At 31.8% G+C, this 19,567-nt stretch overlaps 1 protein-coding gene across 13 annotated transcripts in view; it reads left to right on the top strand.

Moving 5' to 3' along the window:
* The window catches only part of LOC132720749 (serine/threonine-protein phosphatase 4 regulatory subunit 4-like), a 60,202-nt gene that overhangs the window by 27,730 nt on the left and 12,905 nt on the right, over positions 1-19,567 (top strand). For 11 of the 13 annotated variants that reach the window (XM_060704955.1, XM_060704947.1, XM_060704957.1 and 8 more), the window contains 12 exons: positions 9-20; positions 3,794-3,867; positions 4,827-4,933; positions 5,822-5,929; positions 6,200-6,321; positions 11,008-11,130; positions 12,268-12,398; positions 13,029-13,106; positions 14,483-14,602; positions 17,706-17,870; positions 18,519-18,701; positions 19,021-19,126. In XM_060704955.1, the coding sequence (XP_060560938.1) occupies positions 9-20; positions 3,794-3,867; positions 4,827-4,933; positions 5,822-5,929; positions 6,200-6,321; positions 11,008-11,130; positions 12,268-12,398; positions 13,029-13,106; positions 14,483-14,602; positions 17,706-17,870; positions 18,519-18,701; positions 19,021-19,126 (1,329 nt within the window). The remainder of the gene's footprint in view (positions 1-8; positions 21-3,793; positions 3,868-4,826; positions 4,934-5,821; positions 5,930-6,199; positions 6,322-11,007; positions 11,131-12,267; positions 12,399-13,028; positions 13,107-14,482; positions 14,603-17,705; positions 17,871-18,518; positions 18,702-19,020; positions 19,127-19,567) is intronic. The other 2 variants (XM_060704956.1, XM_060704951.1) reach the window with 1 other exon arrangement.

Here is a 19,567-nt window from a genome sequence, read left to right as displayed (position 1 = left end):
TGTTACAGTGAGAGATTGGGGTAAACAACAAAGCTTTCATGCTCCTTATAATTGTTAGATTAGGGCGCAAAAGTTTTCTTGTAGATTTTTGCAATTCTATCCTATTAAGATAGTGTTTTCCCATATAAATCTTGCTTATTTTTTTCTGCTATTTTATTGCAACATGACAGTTTAACTGCAACATGACAATTATATATGATGTGATTGAAGTAATACAACACACATTGTTTTGATATTTTTCATTGTGTAGAAATACAAGTACATATAGTTCTGTCAGAAATGTTCAGCCAAAGTATTAATCATTATACTTATTGTCACAATAATAAATTTAAAATGCCACCTCCTGTAGCTTACTTGAGGTTACATGTGGCCACTGTCTGAACAAATAGTGGGAATAGCTATGTCAGACCTGAAAGCAGTTTTGATAAATAAACAGAAAGCAGTTGACATGTATGTTATAACGCATGATAAAAGATGTTTTTTATTAAAAAGTTTGGCATGAGATTGTGCTAAGTAATTATTCCATATTGTACACATATGCTTGTATGTTTATATGAACAGGGTAGCATACAAACAGATGTTGAGTGGAGAGTGTTATCATATGTTGTTCTTCAAACACTAAAAACTCATTACCGTTTTATAAAAAAAAATGCATAAAAAACAAATAGAGAATTTAAGAGGCTTCCTTCCACATTTATTTTTTGGAAACTTCATTTAAAGATAATCAAGGAAATGCTGTCAGACACATAAATCATTTGGTTAAAACTCTGAAAAAATATAAATGAAGTGTTCTCTGAAGGGCCATTTATTTAGGGCAAGTTAGATGAATTGGATACACAAAGGTTTCTCTTATGTTTTTGGTTTTATTTTTCAAAGACAAGAAAATAAGCTGTTGTTCACATGATCCCTCTCTGTCAATCTGTTTTCATCAGCATATAGTAAACATTGGTTAACCTTTCTTTCTGTTAATTATTATTTGTCATAATATATAAATGATTAAATTTTGATTAATATAAATAAATATCATTAAATTTGAGGGAAAAAATATATATTGCACTTCTTTTCAAAAAAAGAATTATGTAGACTAGACTAAGAAAGATTCATCAACTGTATATATTACATGAAAGAAAGAAATTAGCAGAGGTCACAGAATTAAATTATTGACAAACAGCTATTTTGTTACCCTGAAGTCGTATTTTGCCTTAGAATTAGTTTGCTGAAAAGAATTTCAAGCAAAGTTAGTATATCAGCTTTCATTTTCCAATTTGCCATGATTTTTGCATGATTGATTCTTTTTTATTAAAAGTAGTGTTTTAAATCACACATTGCTCTTTTTTCATTCACGGTGCCAGAACTTTTGATTGTTATTCATTATTTTCCAGTAAATATACAGTGTCAACTTTCAGCTTATCGCTTTTTTAGAACTTGGAAGATTGGCAGGTTGTCAGACATTGTCGGCTTTTATTTGATGAATAGTTTATGTTTTCTATCTCTCAGTCTGACGTACAATATGTCTGATTATCTTGTAGTTATAGGAATCCCTCACTTACATTGGATAGATTGCTTTAAGTGTGATTAGATTTGTCCTTGTTTCTATTTATTTTGTTATACCATGCTGTTTTTACGAACTTGCCATACAAAAAAAAAAAACAAACAGCTTTAGTCTAGTTTTTTTCACTCTTCTAGGTGTAGGTGTTGTTACTTTGTTTTATGTCATAGTCAACCTGCATAATTATTGCCAGAGGATATTGTATCACTAAGCCATAGATTTTAAATACTGTATATAGAAAAGATGTACAGTTATAATTATGCCTGCATGAATTTAGCTTCTTCTTATACTATAGAGACATGTTACAAAAACAGTTTATTTTTTAGTTTGAATATAAAAAGTATATAACTCAGCCGGATGTTGGCATCTGCAATAAGACTTTTTATTAAATTTTTGTGCAGTAAAATAATTTTTACTATATCTTCTTTATTACTCAAGGGATTAATAACTTATTACCACCCAACATCATGTGAAAACATTTAATTCAACTATTGTACAGACTGGTTTTCTATTTTCCTCAAGAAGAAATTCTATCATTAACTTCAAATGTCAGAACAGGATTTAAGCCAGACAAAACTTTCTCTTAATTCCAGACATAAATGACAGGTTTCATTTTGCAGAAAATCCAGTGCATGAGATAGGAACTTGTAATATTTTAAACCAATAAGCTCATTAAAGAGCATCTTGTCTGAACTTATGACTTGTCTATAGCTTTAATTCAGAGCTTTAGACCTGCCCACATGCCTGTACAGTGTGATCAAACTCTGGGTGGTTGTAGGCTTCAAACTTTTAGCATTTTGATATTGCTGTCCCATATTCAAAGTAGGATATAAGTCACCAAAGAAAGGGGTCTGGGGATAACATTGGTTAATATGATAAAGAAACAAGATGCCTGTAAGACAGCTTGAATCAATATCCTGGTTTTGGAGTCTCTTTTCATGTCATTTATTGGTTATAATCAATGTGTGGAAAAAAGGGAGTTTAATGGCCCTTAATGGATCCTTTTAATGTGAGTTATTAATCATACAAACTATAATTGTGTATTTGTTATTGCCTGAGGGATTGCCAGCAGCTTTTCAAAGAAATTGAACATTTGTCATTTGTTGCTGTTGAGAATGGCAAGTATATAATATTATAGAGTTAAGACTCTGTTTTGAGGTTACATGTAATAATGTCATGTTTCCTGAAGTATATTGTATAAAGAGTATTAAAATTTTGCTGTGCATGTTGCAGTCATATCATTTTTGCAATAAGAAATGTATGAGAAAATGTTAGTCTTTTTATATACATGTAATTAAATATGTATATTAACATGAACATTTTTCAAACATTCCATCATCATACTTGCAAACTTTGAAAAAATATGAACTTCGTTTTCCTGCCACTTGGAAATAAATAAAAAGTAATTGAGTTATGTTGTCTGCTTTTCGGGTGAGAACAAGTTTTCTTAAAATTCAAATTTGCACAGCAGTGTTTAGTAGAACCCTGTGTCAAAATGAGTAAAACTTGCCAGAAAACAGCTGTTCTATTTATCTTGTCAATATAGTGTGCCTGATTCAGCATCAATTAACTGTAAAACAAACATTCAAGCTGACATACTAATCATTCAATGTTTATTTATGGGAAAACTTTAACTACAGTATGAGCAAAACAATTCTAGGAAAATGTAATGTTTGTCTGATGGTTGAAGTTGAAGAGCACTCTAAATGATAGAATTCTTCTTCTTTCTTTCTTTTTGCATTTGTCAGTAGAAAATTGGTACAGGGAAACTGAAATTTGCATGTGGGAGAGCTAATGCAATTACAATGTTTAATGAAATTGTACTTTTTGTCAGTGAAACATTTGTGTGGGGGAGTTTTCAATATAGTTCATAAAAAGTTCTTTATTCTTTCCCAACTACATTCTTTTACATGTTTAAGAAATGAAAAAGTCAGCCACCTGGCTACTGATCTGTCACCAATTATGGTATGAATATATACATATACAGATCAGTATATGAGATAAATATTCTCTGAATAGATATAAATCCCTGTTTCCATATCTGGTGATAAAACATGAATAATTATCACAATTCAGGTCTTGCACAGTCTTATACTTTTATTATAGTTTGACTTATTATAGTTTGACCTTGAAATACAGAAGAGAGAATGTTAATATACAATTCCACTGAGAATGTCATTGTTTCGGGATAGTTTTGTGGGAAGTGATTAAAATTAAAAATTAAATTTCTTTTCTTATTTTCAGATATTGCCAATGCCTGGTTAGATACACTGTTAGATGTTATAGATTTACTGCCAAAAGACATCATCAAGAAAGAGGTGTGTGTCTATTTAATAAACATTGGCTTAGATTTATTAAAATATTAGTAGTCTTTAACATTTGGCACCTGTCTATTGATAAATAACTTGTTAAAATGAAAATAGGGTAACAAAATGTAACAAAAATAGGGACAGATGGTTCATCTGGTGTGTGTTACAGAGATTGTTTGTTTTGTAATGACCTTCACAGTTCAAGTTTTATATGAAATAATAACCTGACAGTGTAAACATTCCCCCCTTGAAATAGATCTCAATCCCAATCATTATATTTAGCTATTTTTAAAATGTTCTTTAACAATGATACATTGACTTGAAGAGAGTTTTATAGATACTGGGGGTCTACAGTACATACTGGCTGTTACTTCAAAAACTTACAGCATGTTGTATTGTACCCACTGTTACACTTAGTCTAAAATCTTGCTATTTTAATAATTTCTGGCTTAAATTCAATAAAAATATTCAGATATTAATAAAAAAATACAAAACAAAATTGCCTTATTTACAACACTACAAAATCAGTAGCATTTTGCACATAAGATTAGCTGTTTTGTTTGAATTTTGAGGGGAAAAAAGATTTATGTATAAAATAAAATGCTATGATCTAATTAGTGGAGTTGAAGTATTGAATTTACAGTTTTGTAAATGCTGTATTGAAGAGATTGAAATGTAGAAAACAATGTAATAAACATGCATGTTAGCTTGTTTATGAGGGAAACACTCCAGACAAAACTTTTATTTTCAAACACCTTTCAATCAGCAGAAATCTTTGATCAGTGTTTATGTGCTTGTAATTACTACCTGTCTTTTGTAAAACATGTGTTTGCTCAACAAAAAAAACCTTATTTGCTTTTAAAATAAAAAAAGAAGATTGTTTCACGTTGAAAGTTTGATAAAACTTGATACGACAATCTTGGAAAAATTGTACTTAAGTTTAATGTTTGTTTTGTGCCTTTTTTCAGATATTAACGATAGCAATAGAAAAGGGGCAGTTGTCACAACCAGTTCAAACTAGATTGTCATGTTGTAAAATCCTAGGCAAAATTGCAACAAGATTTGAGCCCTTCGTGTAAGTACAACTTTACGATAACATAAGATCTCAGATAGTTTTCTGACACACTCAGACTATTTGACAGTGTTTGAAGGTACTTATATAAGCTTGTGTTGTTGAGTTCTTGATCCAAGATTTCACAGAAATTTTTGAAGCTCCATAATCAGTGATTATTCACTTGACTATGTATATTTTGACCATACATGTAGATTCTTCCACTTATATTATTTCATTAAATAAGTAAACTAGGGAGGGTATATGATTCAATATCACACAAATATCCTTAACTAAGTTGTAAAAATATTTCTTATATTTGAAATAAGTTGAATATTCAACTAGTATAAATCCATAATTTTATTTTATTCATAGTTTTATTTATTCATATATCATCTTCCATAAAGTCCTGTTAATTTTACTCAAAACTGAATGTCAAAGTAATTTCAGGAGGAGAAACCTGACTTTTATTTTAAACAGTGAAATATTTGTCCTAACACAACAAGATTAAATTTCCCCTTGTAAATCATGGATGAAAAGATAAATTCAATTTTGTTATTTGTGTTGTTAATTACAAATATTCTTATAAATTATATCCTTGCATGCAGTGTGAAATTACTGTGAAGTCATACTGTTTTGTGGCAATTTTATTTGTTGGTTTCAATCAAAACATCAATTTTGCATGGTTTATGAAATTTAATTGATTATATAGATTAAAACAGCTGATTTAGATTATTTCAAGTTATGCCACCATAACTGCTATTACTTGTATACCAATGAGTCACTGATTTCTCGTACTTTTCCTGCATATGGTAAAATTGATATTGTGGCTGGTTAGCTATTTCCTTAATTAAATGAATTTCACAAAAAAATACTTGCAATAATACGATGTGATTTTTCTCCCACTTACAGTATAAAGAAGGAGATACTGCCTATTGTTCAGTCGCTGTGTCAGGATGTGGAGTATGAAGTACGAGGCTGTATGTGTATGCAGCTGGACCCGGTGTCGAGGGGACTTGGGTATGAATCTTTATATTCTAAATATTTGACTGCAATTTATTAAAAGGATGGATAACATTAATCTAAAGCAAGGTTTTACACATCTAATAATAAAGCTGCAAACAAGGTATGAAACTATGTTGTATGTTAACGACTTTATCTTACTGCAATTTATTTAAACAAAAACAGAATGCAGGTTAGAATAAATTTGATATAGATATGTGAATCTTTATAAATTAGCTATTTTATTTGTATGTTATAGGTTGATATTTATTTTTCTTTTATGTTTAGCTTGGAAGCCACCAAAAGTGCAATACTACCTGAGTTGGTAGAGTTAACAAATGATGAGGAAAGTTATGTTAGAATAGCTGGATTACAAACTGTTGTCAATATACTCACACTTGTTGATGAAGGTATAAATTTCTATTCACTGTTTTAATGCTAGTAATGATAATGGTGTCTTGCTTATACAACCAGTATAAATCCAGACTAATCTGCACATCCAAAAAGGCTGACATGACCTTAAACTTTCAGCTGCTAAGTTAAAAAATTTAATAATTTAAAACTCATAAATTCACACACAAAATTACAAAATTCAGTTACAAAGCAAAACATGCAGAAATGCAGCATGAAAAGTGATGCTTAACGTCCTTCCAGGCTGATTTTGTTACATATGAATTATTTGCCCTTAATCAAATATAGAACTATCCAAACTTAACTTATTGTAATCTCATGAATTTGCATTTTACAGTATAGAATCAGTTTGGACTGGTTGCAAACTTAGTTGCCATCTTCCATTTTCACTTAAATGATTTTTTAATCGGTCTGATAATAAATGCAAATATTTTCATACCATTTTTGAAAAAGTCATCAAAGTTTTATAATCAGTCATTGTCTGCCTAGACAAGACAGCTAATTATGGTCATTGGCTTTAATTCAAAGAGGATTGGTGTTGTCTGAAAAAAATCTCTTTAAAATCTCACCTATCAATCTGTCAGTTGATTATTGTAATTTAGGTGTCTGTGACCATTTCTGATTCTGGTGATTTCCTGTCCGCAGTCATTATTCTGGAGACCTAAGATTACACTTAAAAACATTTCCTAAAATAACTGTTATCTAATACATTTCTTTTCTCCATCTTTTTAGCTCACCTGTCACAAAGTGACAGGGTGAGCTTTTGTGATCGCTTTTCGTCCGGCGTCCGTCCGTCCGTCGTCCGTCCGTAAACTTTTGCTTTAAATGACATCTCCTCATAAACCACTGAGCCAATTTCATCCAAACTTCACAGGAATGTTCCTTTGGTGGTCACCTTTAAAAATTGTTCAAAGAATTTAATTCCATGCAGAACTCTGGTTGCCATGGCAACAAAAAGAAAAATCTTTAAATATTTTCTTTTAAACAACCCTAAGAGCTAGAGCTTAGATATTTGGCATGAAACATCTTCTAATGAGTGTCTACCAAGTTTGTTCAAATAAAAGCCCTGGGGTCAAAATTGGCCCCGCCCCAGGGGGTCATTGATTTTCCCTATATGCATATAGTAAAAACTTAAAAAATCTTCTTTTAAAGAACCCAAAGAGCTAGAGCTAAGATATTTGGCAGGAAACATCTTCTAGTGAATGTCTACCAAGTTTGTTCAAATAAAAGCCCTGGGGTCAAAATTGGCCCGGCCCCGGGGGGTCATTGATTTTCCCTATATGCATATAGTAAAAACTTAAAAAATCTTCTTTTAAATAACCGTAAGAGCTAGAGCTAAGATGTTTGGCATGAAACATCTTCTAGTGAGTGTCTACCAAGTTTGTTCAAATAAAAGCCCTGGGGTCAAAATTGGCCCCGCCCCAGGGGGTCATTGATTTTCCCTATATGCATATAGTAAAAACTTAAAAAATCTTCTTTTAAAGAACCCAAAGAGCTAGAGCTAAGATATTAAGCATGAAACATCTTCTAGTGAGTGTCTACCAAGTTTGTTCAAATTAAAGCCCTGGGGTCAAAATTGGCCCCGCCCCGGGGGGTCATTGATTTTCCCTATATGCATATAGTAAAAACTTAAAAAATCTTCTTTTAAAGAACCATAAGAGCTAGAGCTTAGATATTTGGCATGAAACATCTTCTAGTGAATGTCTACCAAGTTTGTTCAAATAAAAGCCCTTGGGTCAAAATTGACCCCGCCCCAGGGGGTCATAGATTTTCCCTATATGCATATAGTAAAAACTTAAAAAAATCTTCTTTTAAAGAACCCAAAGAGGTAGAGCTAAGATATTTAGCATGAAACATCTTCTAATGAATGTCTACCAAGTTTGTTCAAATAAAAGCCCTGGGGTCAAAATTGGCCCCGCCCCAGGGGGTCATTGATTTTCCCTATATGCATATAGTAAAAACTTAAAAAATCTTCTTTTAAAGAACTCAAAGAGCTAGAGCTAAGATATTTAGCATGAAACATGTTCTAATGGTTGTCTACCAAGTATGTTCAAATAAAAGCCCTGGGGTCAAAACTGGCCCCGCCCGGGGGGGGGGTCATTGATTTTCCTTATATGTGTATAGCAAAAATCTTCTTTGAAAAAACCCAAATAGCTAGAGTTTAGATATTAAGCATGAAACATCTTTAAGTAAATATCTACAAAGTTTGTTCAAATAAAAGCCCGGGGTCAAAACTGGCCCTGCCCCAGGGTTGTCATTGTTTTTAACTATATGTGTATAGTAAAAACTTTAAAAATCTTCTTTTAAAAAACCCAATGAGCTAGAACTTAGATGTTTAGCATGAAACATCTTCTTATGGGTTTCTACCAAGTCTGTTCAAATAAACAAATAAAAGCCCTTGGGTAAAAATTGGCCCGGGGGTGGGGGGCTGCCTATATACAGGTGAGCGACCTCAGGGCCATCATGGCCCTCTTGTTTACATTCTCATCTATATTTAACTGGCTCATTTTGTTTTCTGACCACTGTAATTTAGTTGATCATGACCATTCTCTCATCGTGGTAATATTATGTCTATATTTATATCAAGAACATTAATCAAAAGGTTTTCTGTACTAGAGGCTCACTGATAATACCTTATTTAATACAGTATATCAAATTTTTCTTGTATTAATATTATGTCTGTCATAGTTATTGCCTGTCCTTCCCATTTAATAAGACAGGGTATATTTTTCTCGACAATTGTTTCCTTATACAACATATGTCTCAAGTATTTAATCCTACACATTTCACAAACAAATTAACCACAAAATTGTCTTCTGTTATGTAAGCTTAGCTAAGCCTTTGTCCAATTATTGTAAATAATGAATAGAATATGTTGAACTGTCTTTGCTACTGGCTAGTGTCTTAACACTATCCCTGTATATCTTACCGAGATTGCAGACATCCTAAATATATCATCCCTCTTCCTAGAACTAGCCACATACATTGAATACTCAAAATAGAGGCAAGGTCTGGAAGTTGTCCTACAAAACAGACATGATACCAAGTTAGAATTGTAATTGTCCAGTATTTTTTCCCACAAATATTCCATAATTTACCAGAGTTTTAAATTATTTTGTAAATGTGCTCAGCATTTGAATATGGTTATGAGCAAGAATATTTCACAAGTAAGGAATAACGGCCAAATGGTTAAAATTTAAAAAGTTTGGGTTCAAGTCTTCTTATACAAAATCAGTACAGGATAGTCAAAGAATTGGACTTCAGTGTGGTTTGAATAAGCTTATAGCTTTTGAAGAAGTTTCTGAATTTTCTCCAAATCAGTCAGTGCAGGATAGTCAAAATCTAGACTTCTATGTGAGTTGAATATAAAATAAGCAAATAGCTTTTGAAGCCACCATGATTTAACATGTCTGTCATCAATATAAAACTACCTGCTTGTAAAATGTCTGATATTTTAACATGTAGATGCATTTTATTGTCGTAATTCATCATATGATGTTACTGTACTTGTATCAGGAATGTTATTATCATAAGGAATTGCATTTACTGTTAATTATACCATTTCCATGCATTCTATACGATCATTTAGAATAATATTTGTGTTCCAACATATTTTATGTCAGGTAAACATAGTTAAAGGAATTTACCGTGTACTTTAAGGTAACATTCAAACTTTTTATGACGTCTGATATGTGAATATTTTGAGATTGGACAAAGGTATGAAATAATTCATATACCTTGTTTAATATGCCTCGTAGAAATCTCTTACAACAGAATGTGTTAGGAGAAGTGACGATTTGCAACAATACTAAAATGTTGTAAATTTACATCTCTTTAACCTTAACCTTTTCAACCACATTTTGCAGCAAACTCAAATTGAAAATTTTGTAGGGAATCTGAAGAATATATCTTGTTAAAGTTCTGTAGCTTCTAATTTATAGAACTAAGATGTCTCACAGTATCAGAGATACAAGTAATTTCCTGTCCACACTTGTTTACCAAGAAACTCTGATCTCATGATAATAGAATGTCCGTAATTTAAATACCAGACATGGTAAACCGTCAGGAAACAGACTAATGAATCTAATGTACTTGTGGAACTATTAAGCTATTAAAAATGCATTGCTTCATTTAACAAGATCATTGTCAGACATTCAATGTCTAACATCAAGATCTTATTCAACCTCAAGACTTACTTTTTATTCTTATTTTGGTTTTATGTTTTGAAACCCTGAGGTTGTTTCTATTTTACCAGTAATTTGGAAGATTTTGAAATTTTGCTAAATCAATAGCTACATGTATGGACATTTTTATACTGACAAGTTTAGACTTGCTCTTGTGTTGAAAATAAAATATGTGGTATACGAAATGATCTGTAAAAGTATTTTTAAGATTGACAGTTGTAGGTGTTCCTTTAAAAATAAAGTACAATCTTGACAGTAGTATCTTCTTAATCAATTCTGCTGAAACAACTATAATAGAAAACTTTCAATTTGTCTTAAATATCAATTCTTTCATTCTCATGTCTCAATTTAAATGCTAAAACATTATAATTGTGTTGTTCCAATAGGTGGTATTAATAGACTTTACTGTTAGGTAAGTTGTTAAGTTGTTAATATGTAACTTTGTACAGATATAACAACAAAAAAATGAATGATTATATAATGTTTGTTTTTATATTATAGATACATGTAGAGCAACATTAATACCTCTAGTATGTAAGTTCTGTCAGCAGTCAGTGAAGACAGAAGATGTCACACTACCTGTTGTTGCCAGGGAGATCGGCAAACTTTGTCATGGCTTCTCAGGTAATAAAATATTACTTTAAAAGTCTAGTAATTCAATTGATTAAATCAGAATTTTTAAATGCATTGTATATTAAATGAGCTGTTTCAAAAATATCATTTCAAATTTTATAATTTTTTAAAAGTACAGTCAACTATCGTTATCTCGACATCGCTTTTCTCGATATTTCGTTATTTCGATGAAATTTTGAAAGTCCCGATTTTCTTCCTTCTTTATCTATATTGGAAATATTTGTTAATCTCGATATTTTTATTTCGATATTTTTAGTATCTCGATGTAAAATTTCAGCCCCAACAGTTATTTTCACACTATTAACCTTTGTTTATCTCGACTAATAGTTTTCTTTCATCTGTTCCCTTAAGACGTGTGAAAAACACGAACTAGACAATAATTGCTCAATTGCGCGTGCCATAATGATGATTATGTTTGTAACAAGTTAAGCTGTTTTTATAAAAGTTAATCTATTAAGCGAGTTGATTGACTTACGTCCAAAATGAGTGAATTTTACGTTCTTTATAAATATTCGAACACTGTATGAATTCATTATGACTTTAAATGTAAATGAAATAGTGAAAGTATAGAAACACAATCGTTGCAAAATTGTTTTAAAACATCCCCACCAAATCAATCAGTGGTTGAACAATCTCGAGAAAGACTAGATAAATAACCAGGGAGGATATCCGGATCAACCACCCTGAAAACATTGTTTTCACCATATCGATGTATTACTGAGTAAACCTCACTATATGTGTTTATCACAGACACAAGTTTTTCCGCTGGTAAACATCCGCTATTGTTACTTTGTTAAATATTGACTAGGCCTATGAAAACAAGACAGTGGAAATCATAGTTTATTTGACATAAGGTATGCACATGTCTTTTGTAAAATCAGTTTCTGCCGTATTCCAACCCTAATATGTTTATCTCGACATTTCGTTATCTCGATATTTTTTGGTCGGTCCCGATGACTTCGAGATAACGAGAGTCGACTGTACATTAGAAAATACAGATTTAGAAAGATAGTCTTTTGTGGCATTATAACTGTATATAAAATTTTATTAGATAGGTATATAAGAAGGTTTGATATATATAAACCTATGAAAAGTCTCACATTTAGACTATGATTTTTTTTTTTCCAGCATATTTAACTGATGAACAAAAGTCTTGGTTCATTGATTTCTTCAAGCAATTATGTAAGGTCGGACTCAATGAGAACAAATCAAATAAAAACAAAGATGCTGAGAAAGAGTCTCCCTCGAAAGACCAGCAGGTTTACCATTACGTTATTTTTATCATGTTCCTGTCATGTGTATGTTTTATTGTATATAACTGGATAACATGGCATTCATCAAATATGCAGAAAACAGTTTAAATCATCTGTTAATCTGTGACAAATCTAACCAGCATTAACCAAGTTTAGTGTAGAATAATTTCATAATGAAAGGCATAATTTTACAGAAATTTATATTGTAGTGCATATGATACCCATTAAAAAATGACATTTTACATTTGGATTTACATCCTACAGTTTTACTCATGTTCTTTAGTTCTTTCTGGTAGTTTGAGAAATAAACTTATGAAAAGTCTCACATTTACACTGTCTAATGTATCAGTAGATTTTAAAGCCATTTACCAATAGAAGGAACAGTAAACTGCCATGTATTCTTGCAGAAATACATTATGCTTGAGACGTTGATTAAGGGGAAGCATAAGAAAGTTATCATAGAACCCATATTATGCTCCGCAGGAAATTAAAAGCTTAATTATAAAGGAGTTAGTGAAAAAACTGACACACTTTTTTATCAGATAGAATGTGAGAGTTATAGGTGTTAACTACCATGCCGCGTATAGATAGTTTGTTATAATGTGTTATATTTATAAATTATGTTTTATATTACAGGTACCCCTGTTACCTGACATCATTGAATTACAAGACCGCCTTATTGAAACAAGAAGAAATTGTGCATTTAATTTTCCTGTAAGTATTCTTCATTGAATTAATTGTATATACATAAAGATTAGGGGGAATTAATTAATGCCATCACATTTCATCTATTATATTATTAGTGGGACATTGATGTTGTTGAGAGATCAGTAAGAAAGGTAGAATGTTATTATATGAAGTTGCTGTGAGTAGTAAAGAATGTGTGAAGTTAATGAAGATATTAATCAGACTAGAATAACAATGTAAAATACACATTACCTTGGTGTACAATATATATTAAATCTGCTTCTTAAATGTACTTAGACTAGTGTTTAATTGATGTGATAAAATACATATGCATATACCATACTGTTTTCAAAATTTTAGTTTTCGAGTTTTATCTATACACACACTCATACTAAAATTTACTGAAACTAAAAGAATGTATTTAGTCTTCAAAGTCCAGGATACCATATTACTTTTGCATCAGGTTTTTATGAGACTGTCATTATTCTAAGAAGAAAAGAAAAGATAAAGTTGTAATTTAAGGTTACTCACTGTAATATTGTTCAGAGCTAGGACATGATGTTCCCATTTCTATAAGACAGACACTTTCCTGTGATCTAATAAGATAGTATTTGAATAATGGCATAATTCTTCAGTGTAGAGCAGGAAATTGATGAAATAAGTACACTTGATTTCTCTGGAAATGGGCAGTTTTTGTCTTGTTTTTTACTCCTAGATTTGCTTAGAAATCTTGATTTATTGTAATGTGACCTGATTGTGATCATTTAGAAGATATCTGATATAACATACAGACATTGTTATACTATAGAAAATAACAAGATTTCATAGCAAGCCGCAATAATGAACTGACATTTTTGTCTTCAGTTTTTTTGTTGTATAAGAATAGTTTTCAAAGTGGCATTTAAACGTTTTTTACTTCTTTCAAATCAGACAGAATTGCGTTCTTAAGGTGACGTCATTTTACCGTTATGAATGAAGTTGTAAGTTTATACGCTACTATAAGAAAAAATTGCGTAATGAGAATATCAGTTTTCGTAATTTCTGTTCAGAAAATAATTGATATGTATTATGCAAGAAAAAGAATCAAACACTGGCTGTCGGTTCAGACACGAATATCTAGCTCTCGGGGTAACTGTTTAGCGGAAACTCGGCAAAGCCTTGTTACTGCCATAAACAGCTACCCTTTAGTTAGATATTCCTGTCTGTACCAGCAGCCAGTGTGTAATTCTTACAGTGTGTTGTGGACATTAAGTTAGGAGAGATAAATAAATAACATTGTATAGTTGCTTTTAATTCAAAAAGAAAAAAAATCTGAATAAGCTATGAAAAGTATCATTCAATTATGTGTTTCTTATATAATGAACCATTCATTACTAGATCATATTTATTGTCTATTCTTTCAGGCAATGGTATTATTTGTTGGTGCAAAGTCATTCAAGTCAGAGTTGGGTGTTTGTTTCTCTAATATATGTAAGGATCCTAACGTTGAAGTACGAAAAACACTATCATCAGGATTTCATGAGGTCAGTTGTATTGAAGTTGATGTGGCAAAATGTAATGTTTTGTTACATATGAGTCAGAGTGTGCACCTACCTTGATTATTATAAATACAATCATTGACAACAGTTACTCTGCTAGAGAATTGATTCTTTGGCTAAGTGATCCAGAGTATTGTGTTTATTTGAAAATCATAAGTTGTAACATTGATTCGCCCAAGAAGGGTGATAATTTTTCATATGCAATGTCATTTTCGTTTTACAAATTTGAAATGGTCATAACAGTTTTTGCATAATATCTTAAGGGTAGTATATGGAATCCTGATTTTGTAAGTAATGTTAAATCTGAAGTTATTGAAAGAAGTACATGTTGAAATATTATTTCTAGAATTCAAATGATTTAAGTTACATTAGTAACATTTATCATCATGAATTTTTTATAAGACTTCTTCTTGCATTCAATCACTGAACTCAAACACTACTTTCGAATAGCGTTACTGTTTTGACAATACAATCCCAAGAATATCTTCCACAATTTTTTTTCTTTCATTAAATTTGAAACTTTCAACGAAATGAGGTTTCTGAATAGTGTGTTCCCATTTTGGAAATTGCATCACTGTGCTCAAATGTGTAATAACTTTTTTCATCCTGTTTGATTGCTTTAAACTAATGAAATTTGAAGTTTTTATGTTGTTGGAGAGAAAATTTTCTGACGCCACATTTTATCTCCAGGGTAACAAACCTATCATAATGGTGACATGAATACCAAAGACCAATAACTATAAATATAAAGATAGTTGTCTGAATTCTTTTATGCAATTTGCATCTCTGGGAATGATGATTTACCAATAATCGAGTCCTGTATATGAAGTTTATTGCAGAATTGTGCTTTGGTGTAAAGCAAATAATTCAAAACAGATACTAGAAGAACGTTTATGGTCTTTATCAAACAGAATATTACAAAAGAACCAATATCATGTAAAAGGAGCACTTATGATTTATTCTCGGGGCTATTGATCTGTGAACAATACAATATGTTTGATTGAAGAAGAATTATCTATCAGATATGGGGCATTGGTTATTTCCTTTTTTTCTATATTTCCTCTGAATTTCTTTTGATATAAAGATTAATTTTAGACATGTATCCATCATGAAAGCTTTGAAATCATGTCTCATTATTTACAGTCTTTATTTTTGTTCTATGTAACTGGAATCTAACACGAAAAAATAGAGGAGATCATTGGTGAATTCATTAATATGCATGAAGTAATTACTATTCATAAGGCAATTATTAAATTTGTCTGGTCATAAATAACAATCAAAATGAAAAAAGCAATTTTCAGTGCTATACATCATGACATGAATTAAAGCCTATAAATTCATTATGCTGCTAAAATGACATTTAGGTCTAAGCTGTAGAAACAAAAAAAAATGAATGAAAAGAAAAAATAGGACAACTTTGAAATCAGTTTGGCATTGAAATAACATAAAGTTTTTCTCCTTTTTATATGCCCGAAAGGGCATATTATGTTATACCCCCTGGCGTCCGTCCGTCTGTCCGTCCGCACTCACAGGAGAGTAATTATGTGGCTAGAGGGACAATAGGTTCTCTTTGATGTCATTCATTCCGTGATGCTTATATGTGGCTATTTTCTTTTGCGTGGCTAAAAAGAACAATAGAGAGAACAATAGAGTAGCCACATAATTACTGTCCTGTGAGAACGTCCGTCCGTTAGCAATTTGTCCGTTAGCATTTGGTTTCCGGAGCATAACTTAAGTTCCATTTGGTCCCCAATGTTCAAACTTCATAGGATGATTGTCCATATTGGGTAGATGACCCCTATTGATTTTGGGGTCAAAAGGTCAAGGTCACTATTACCTTGATACTGAAAACAGTTTCCGTCCGTTAGCAATTTGTCCGTTAGCAATTTGGTTTCCGGAGCATAACTTAAGTTCCATCTGGCCCACAATGTTCAAACTTCATAGGATGATTGTCCATATTGGGTAGAAGACCCCTATTGATTTTGGGGTCAAAAGGTCAAAGGTCAAGGTCACTATTACCTTAAAACTGAAAACAATTTCCGGAGCATAACTTAAGTTCCATTTGACCCACAATTATCAAACTTCATAGGATGATTGTCCATATTGGGTAGAAGACCCCTATTGATTTTGGGGTCAAAAGGTCAAAGGTCAAGGTCACTATTACCTTGATACTGAAAACAGTTTCCGTCCGTTAGCAATTTGTCCGTTAGCAATTTGGTTTCCGGAGCATAACTTAAGTTTCATTTGGCCCACAATGTTCAAACTTCATAGGATGATTGTCCATATTGGGTAGAAGACCCCTATTGATTTTGGGGTCACAAGGTCAAAGGTCAAGGTCACTATTACCTTGATACTGAAAACAGTTTCCGGAGCATAACTTAAGTTCCATTTGACCCACAATGTTCAAACTTCATAAGTTGATTGTCCATATTAAGTAGAAGACCCCTATTGATTTTGGGGTCAAAAGGTCAAAGGTCAAGGTCACTATTACCTTGATACTGAAAACAGTTTCCGGAGCATAACTTAAGTTCCATTTGACCCACATATTCAAACTTCATAGGATGATTGTCCATATAAGGTAGAAGACCCCTATTGATTTTAGGGTCACAAGGTCAAAGGTTAAGGTCATTATTAATGACTTAAGTATTAATCAACCTACATCTGTAAAATTTTATAGGATGAACAGCTAATTCCCATGTCTAATGAATGCTTCATCCTTACTTAAAAAAAAAACACTTTCGGGCATATAATGCTCCGCATAGCGGTGCTCTTGTTCTTTTGTTTTGTCATCACTGTCAAATTTGTTGATAGGCATATTTCCATAGTTACAGTCTTATATATGCTAAATCCTGTGTTGATAAGGAAATCAAGTTAGGGATTTCTTTTGTGGCTTTAATTTTTCAGAAATGTCTGATTATATTTTATAAATGATGTATGAAGCTGTTCTAATTGGTTGTTTCTGTCATTATACATGTATTTTATGTTTCTGTAATTGCATTTTTAAGCTTAATAATTTCTAATGAAAATATACTTTTTTAAAATGATAATGTCTTGTATTAAAATATAATGTCTGTTGTTATCTATACAGATTGCTGCTATTATGGGAAGTCATGTGAGTAACCTTCAGGGAGATATGATAATGTTACTGCGAGATGAGAATACAGAAGTGTTGAAGGGAATTATAACTCACCTGCCAGAGACACTTACCTCAGTTTGTGGTCCTCTTACCCATCAGGCCATGCATGAAGTCAAGGTGAGACATTTAGTCACATTTATACTACAGGTGTATCTTTCAAATCACACACACACATATGCTGAGGGTACTTATCAGTAAGAGCATTAGAGACTTCCTTTCTAATTAGTAAAATGTAAAGCTACATAGATACAGACCTTAACCAAATGGCCTGGCTTTCAAATTTCTATTGCTACTGCATAGATAATTTTTGCAGCAATCTGATATGTATCATCAATTAAAGATTTAAAGTTAGATAATAATGTATGTGATGAAAAGCTATTGGTGAGCTTGCCCCTTACTATCAAATCGCCAAATTGATGATTGAAAATTACTTAGAATTTTATTGTTTCCGGCCGATTTAAGACTTGTCAGTGGTGGCAACTTACTTCGAGATATGGCACATCTATAGGACATTCTTTCTTTAGCCTGCTGGTAGCAACATGTTTTACCCATGTGACCAGTGCAGACTAAGATTATCTGACACATCAGTGCTGTATGATCACCGTGTGCACTGTTCATTATTCAGTCCGTACATATTTTGAAATTTTCCCCGAAAAAAAATGATGAATGGTTTTTGTCCAGTAGGAAAGATTGACAAGTTCATTTAAGGTATTTAGAATGTAAAGGGTTGAATAATCATAGAAATTTTACAACTATTATTTTCAGCAAAATCAGATAGCAGATCTTATACCAGCAATATTGTCAGCTGAGATTGTGATAGCTGCATCTAATGACTGGCGACTTCAGGAAACTATAATAGAACACTTCAAATGTTTCCAATATCTCACAAACAGTGAAAATATCTATCATAAAATCATTCCAGTTCTATTGATTAAACTGAAGAGAGCTGTAAGTGTAAATTGATATACTTTCTTTAACAATGATTTAGACATGTCCATGATTTATTGTTTTACAAGTAATATGTCTACTACATCAGTTACATTAAATTACTACCATATTTGTATAAAAATACGATTTCAAAAGAAATAAAGAAAAAAAGAGAGAAAAAAATGTTTTCAGAATATATTTGAAGGTAAAAAAAACCAACAACAACGAAACCAAAAACAGCAAATGTTTCAATATATGATTTAGAAATATGCTTAAATTGGAATAAGATCTCAATTTTTCCCCAGAAATTTGATTCATTTTGTAAATGTTTATGTAACAGAGGGCATTACCTGTGAAACTTGCAGCAGCACGCTCAACATTATTCCTGCTGAGAAATCTCAAAAAGATGGAGCAGCGAGCAGAACTTCTTAATACACTTGTTACAGGTAATTTAATTATGTATCAAATTAAAAATAATATTATATTAATAAATTTGCTTTAAATTAAACAACTTTTTAGCATACCTGTCACAAAGTGACAGGGTGAGCTTTTGTGATCCCTTTTCGTCCGGCGTCCGTCAGGCGTCCGTAAACTTTTACTTTAAATGATATCTCCTCATAAACCACTGTGCCAATTTCCCCCAAACTTCACAGGAATGTTCCTTTGGTGGTCACCTTTAAAAATTGTTCAAAGAATTTAATTCCATGCAGAACTCTGGTTGCCATGGCAACCAAAAGAAAAATCTTTAAATACCTTCTATTAAAAAACCCAAAGAGCTAGAGATTAGATATTTGGCATGAAACATCTTCTAGTGAGTGTCTACCAAATTTCTTCATATAAAAGTCCTGGGGTCAAAATTGGCCCCACCCCAGGGGGGTCATTGATTT

The sequence above is a fragment of the Ruditapes philippinarum genome, unplaced genomic scaffold (assembly GCF_026571515.1).
Source record: "Ruditapes philippinarum isolate M1 unplaced genomic scaffold, ASM2657151v2 ctg446_1_1_1_1, whole genome shotgun sequence".
Taxonomy (NCBI): domain Eukaryota; kingdom Metazoa; phylum Mollusca; class Bivalvia; order Venerida; family Veneridae; genus Ruditapes; species Ruditapes philippinarum.
Note: the sequence above shows the minus strand (reverse complement) of the source record. Positions and strands in the feature narration are given on the sequence as shown.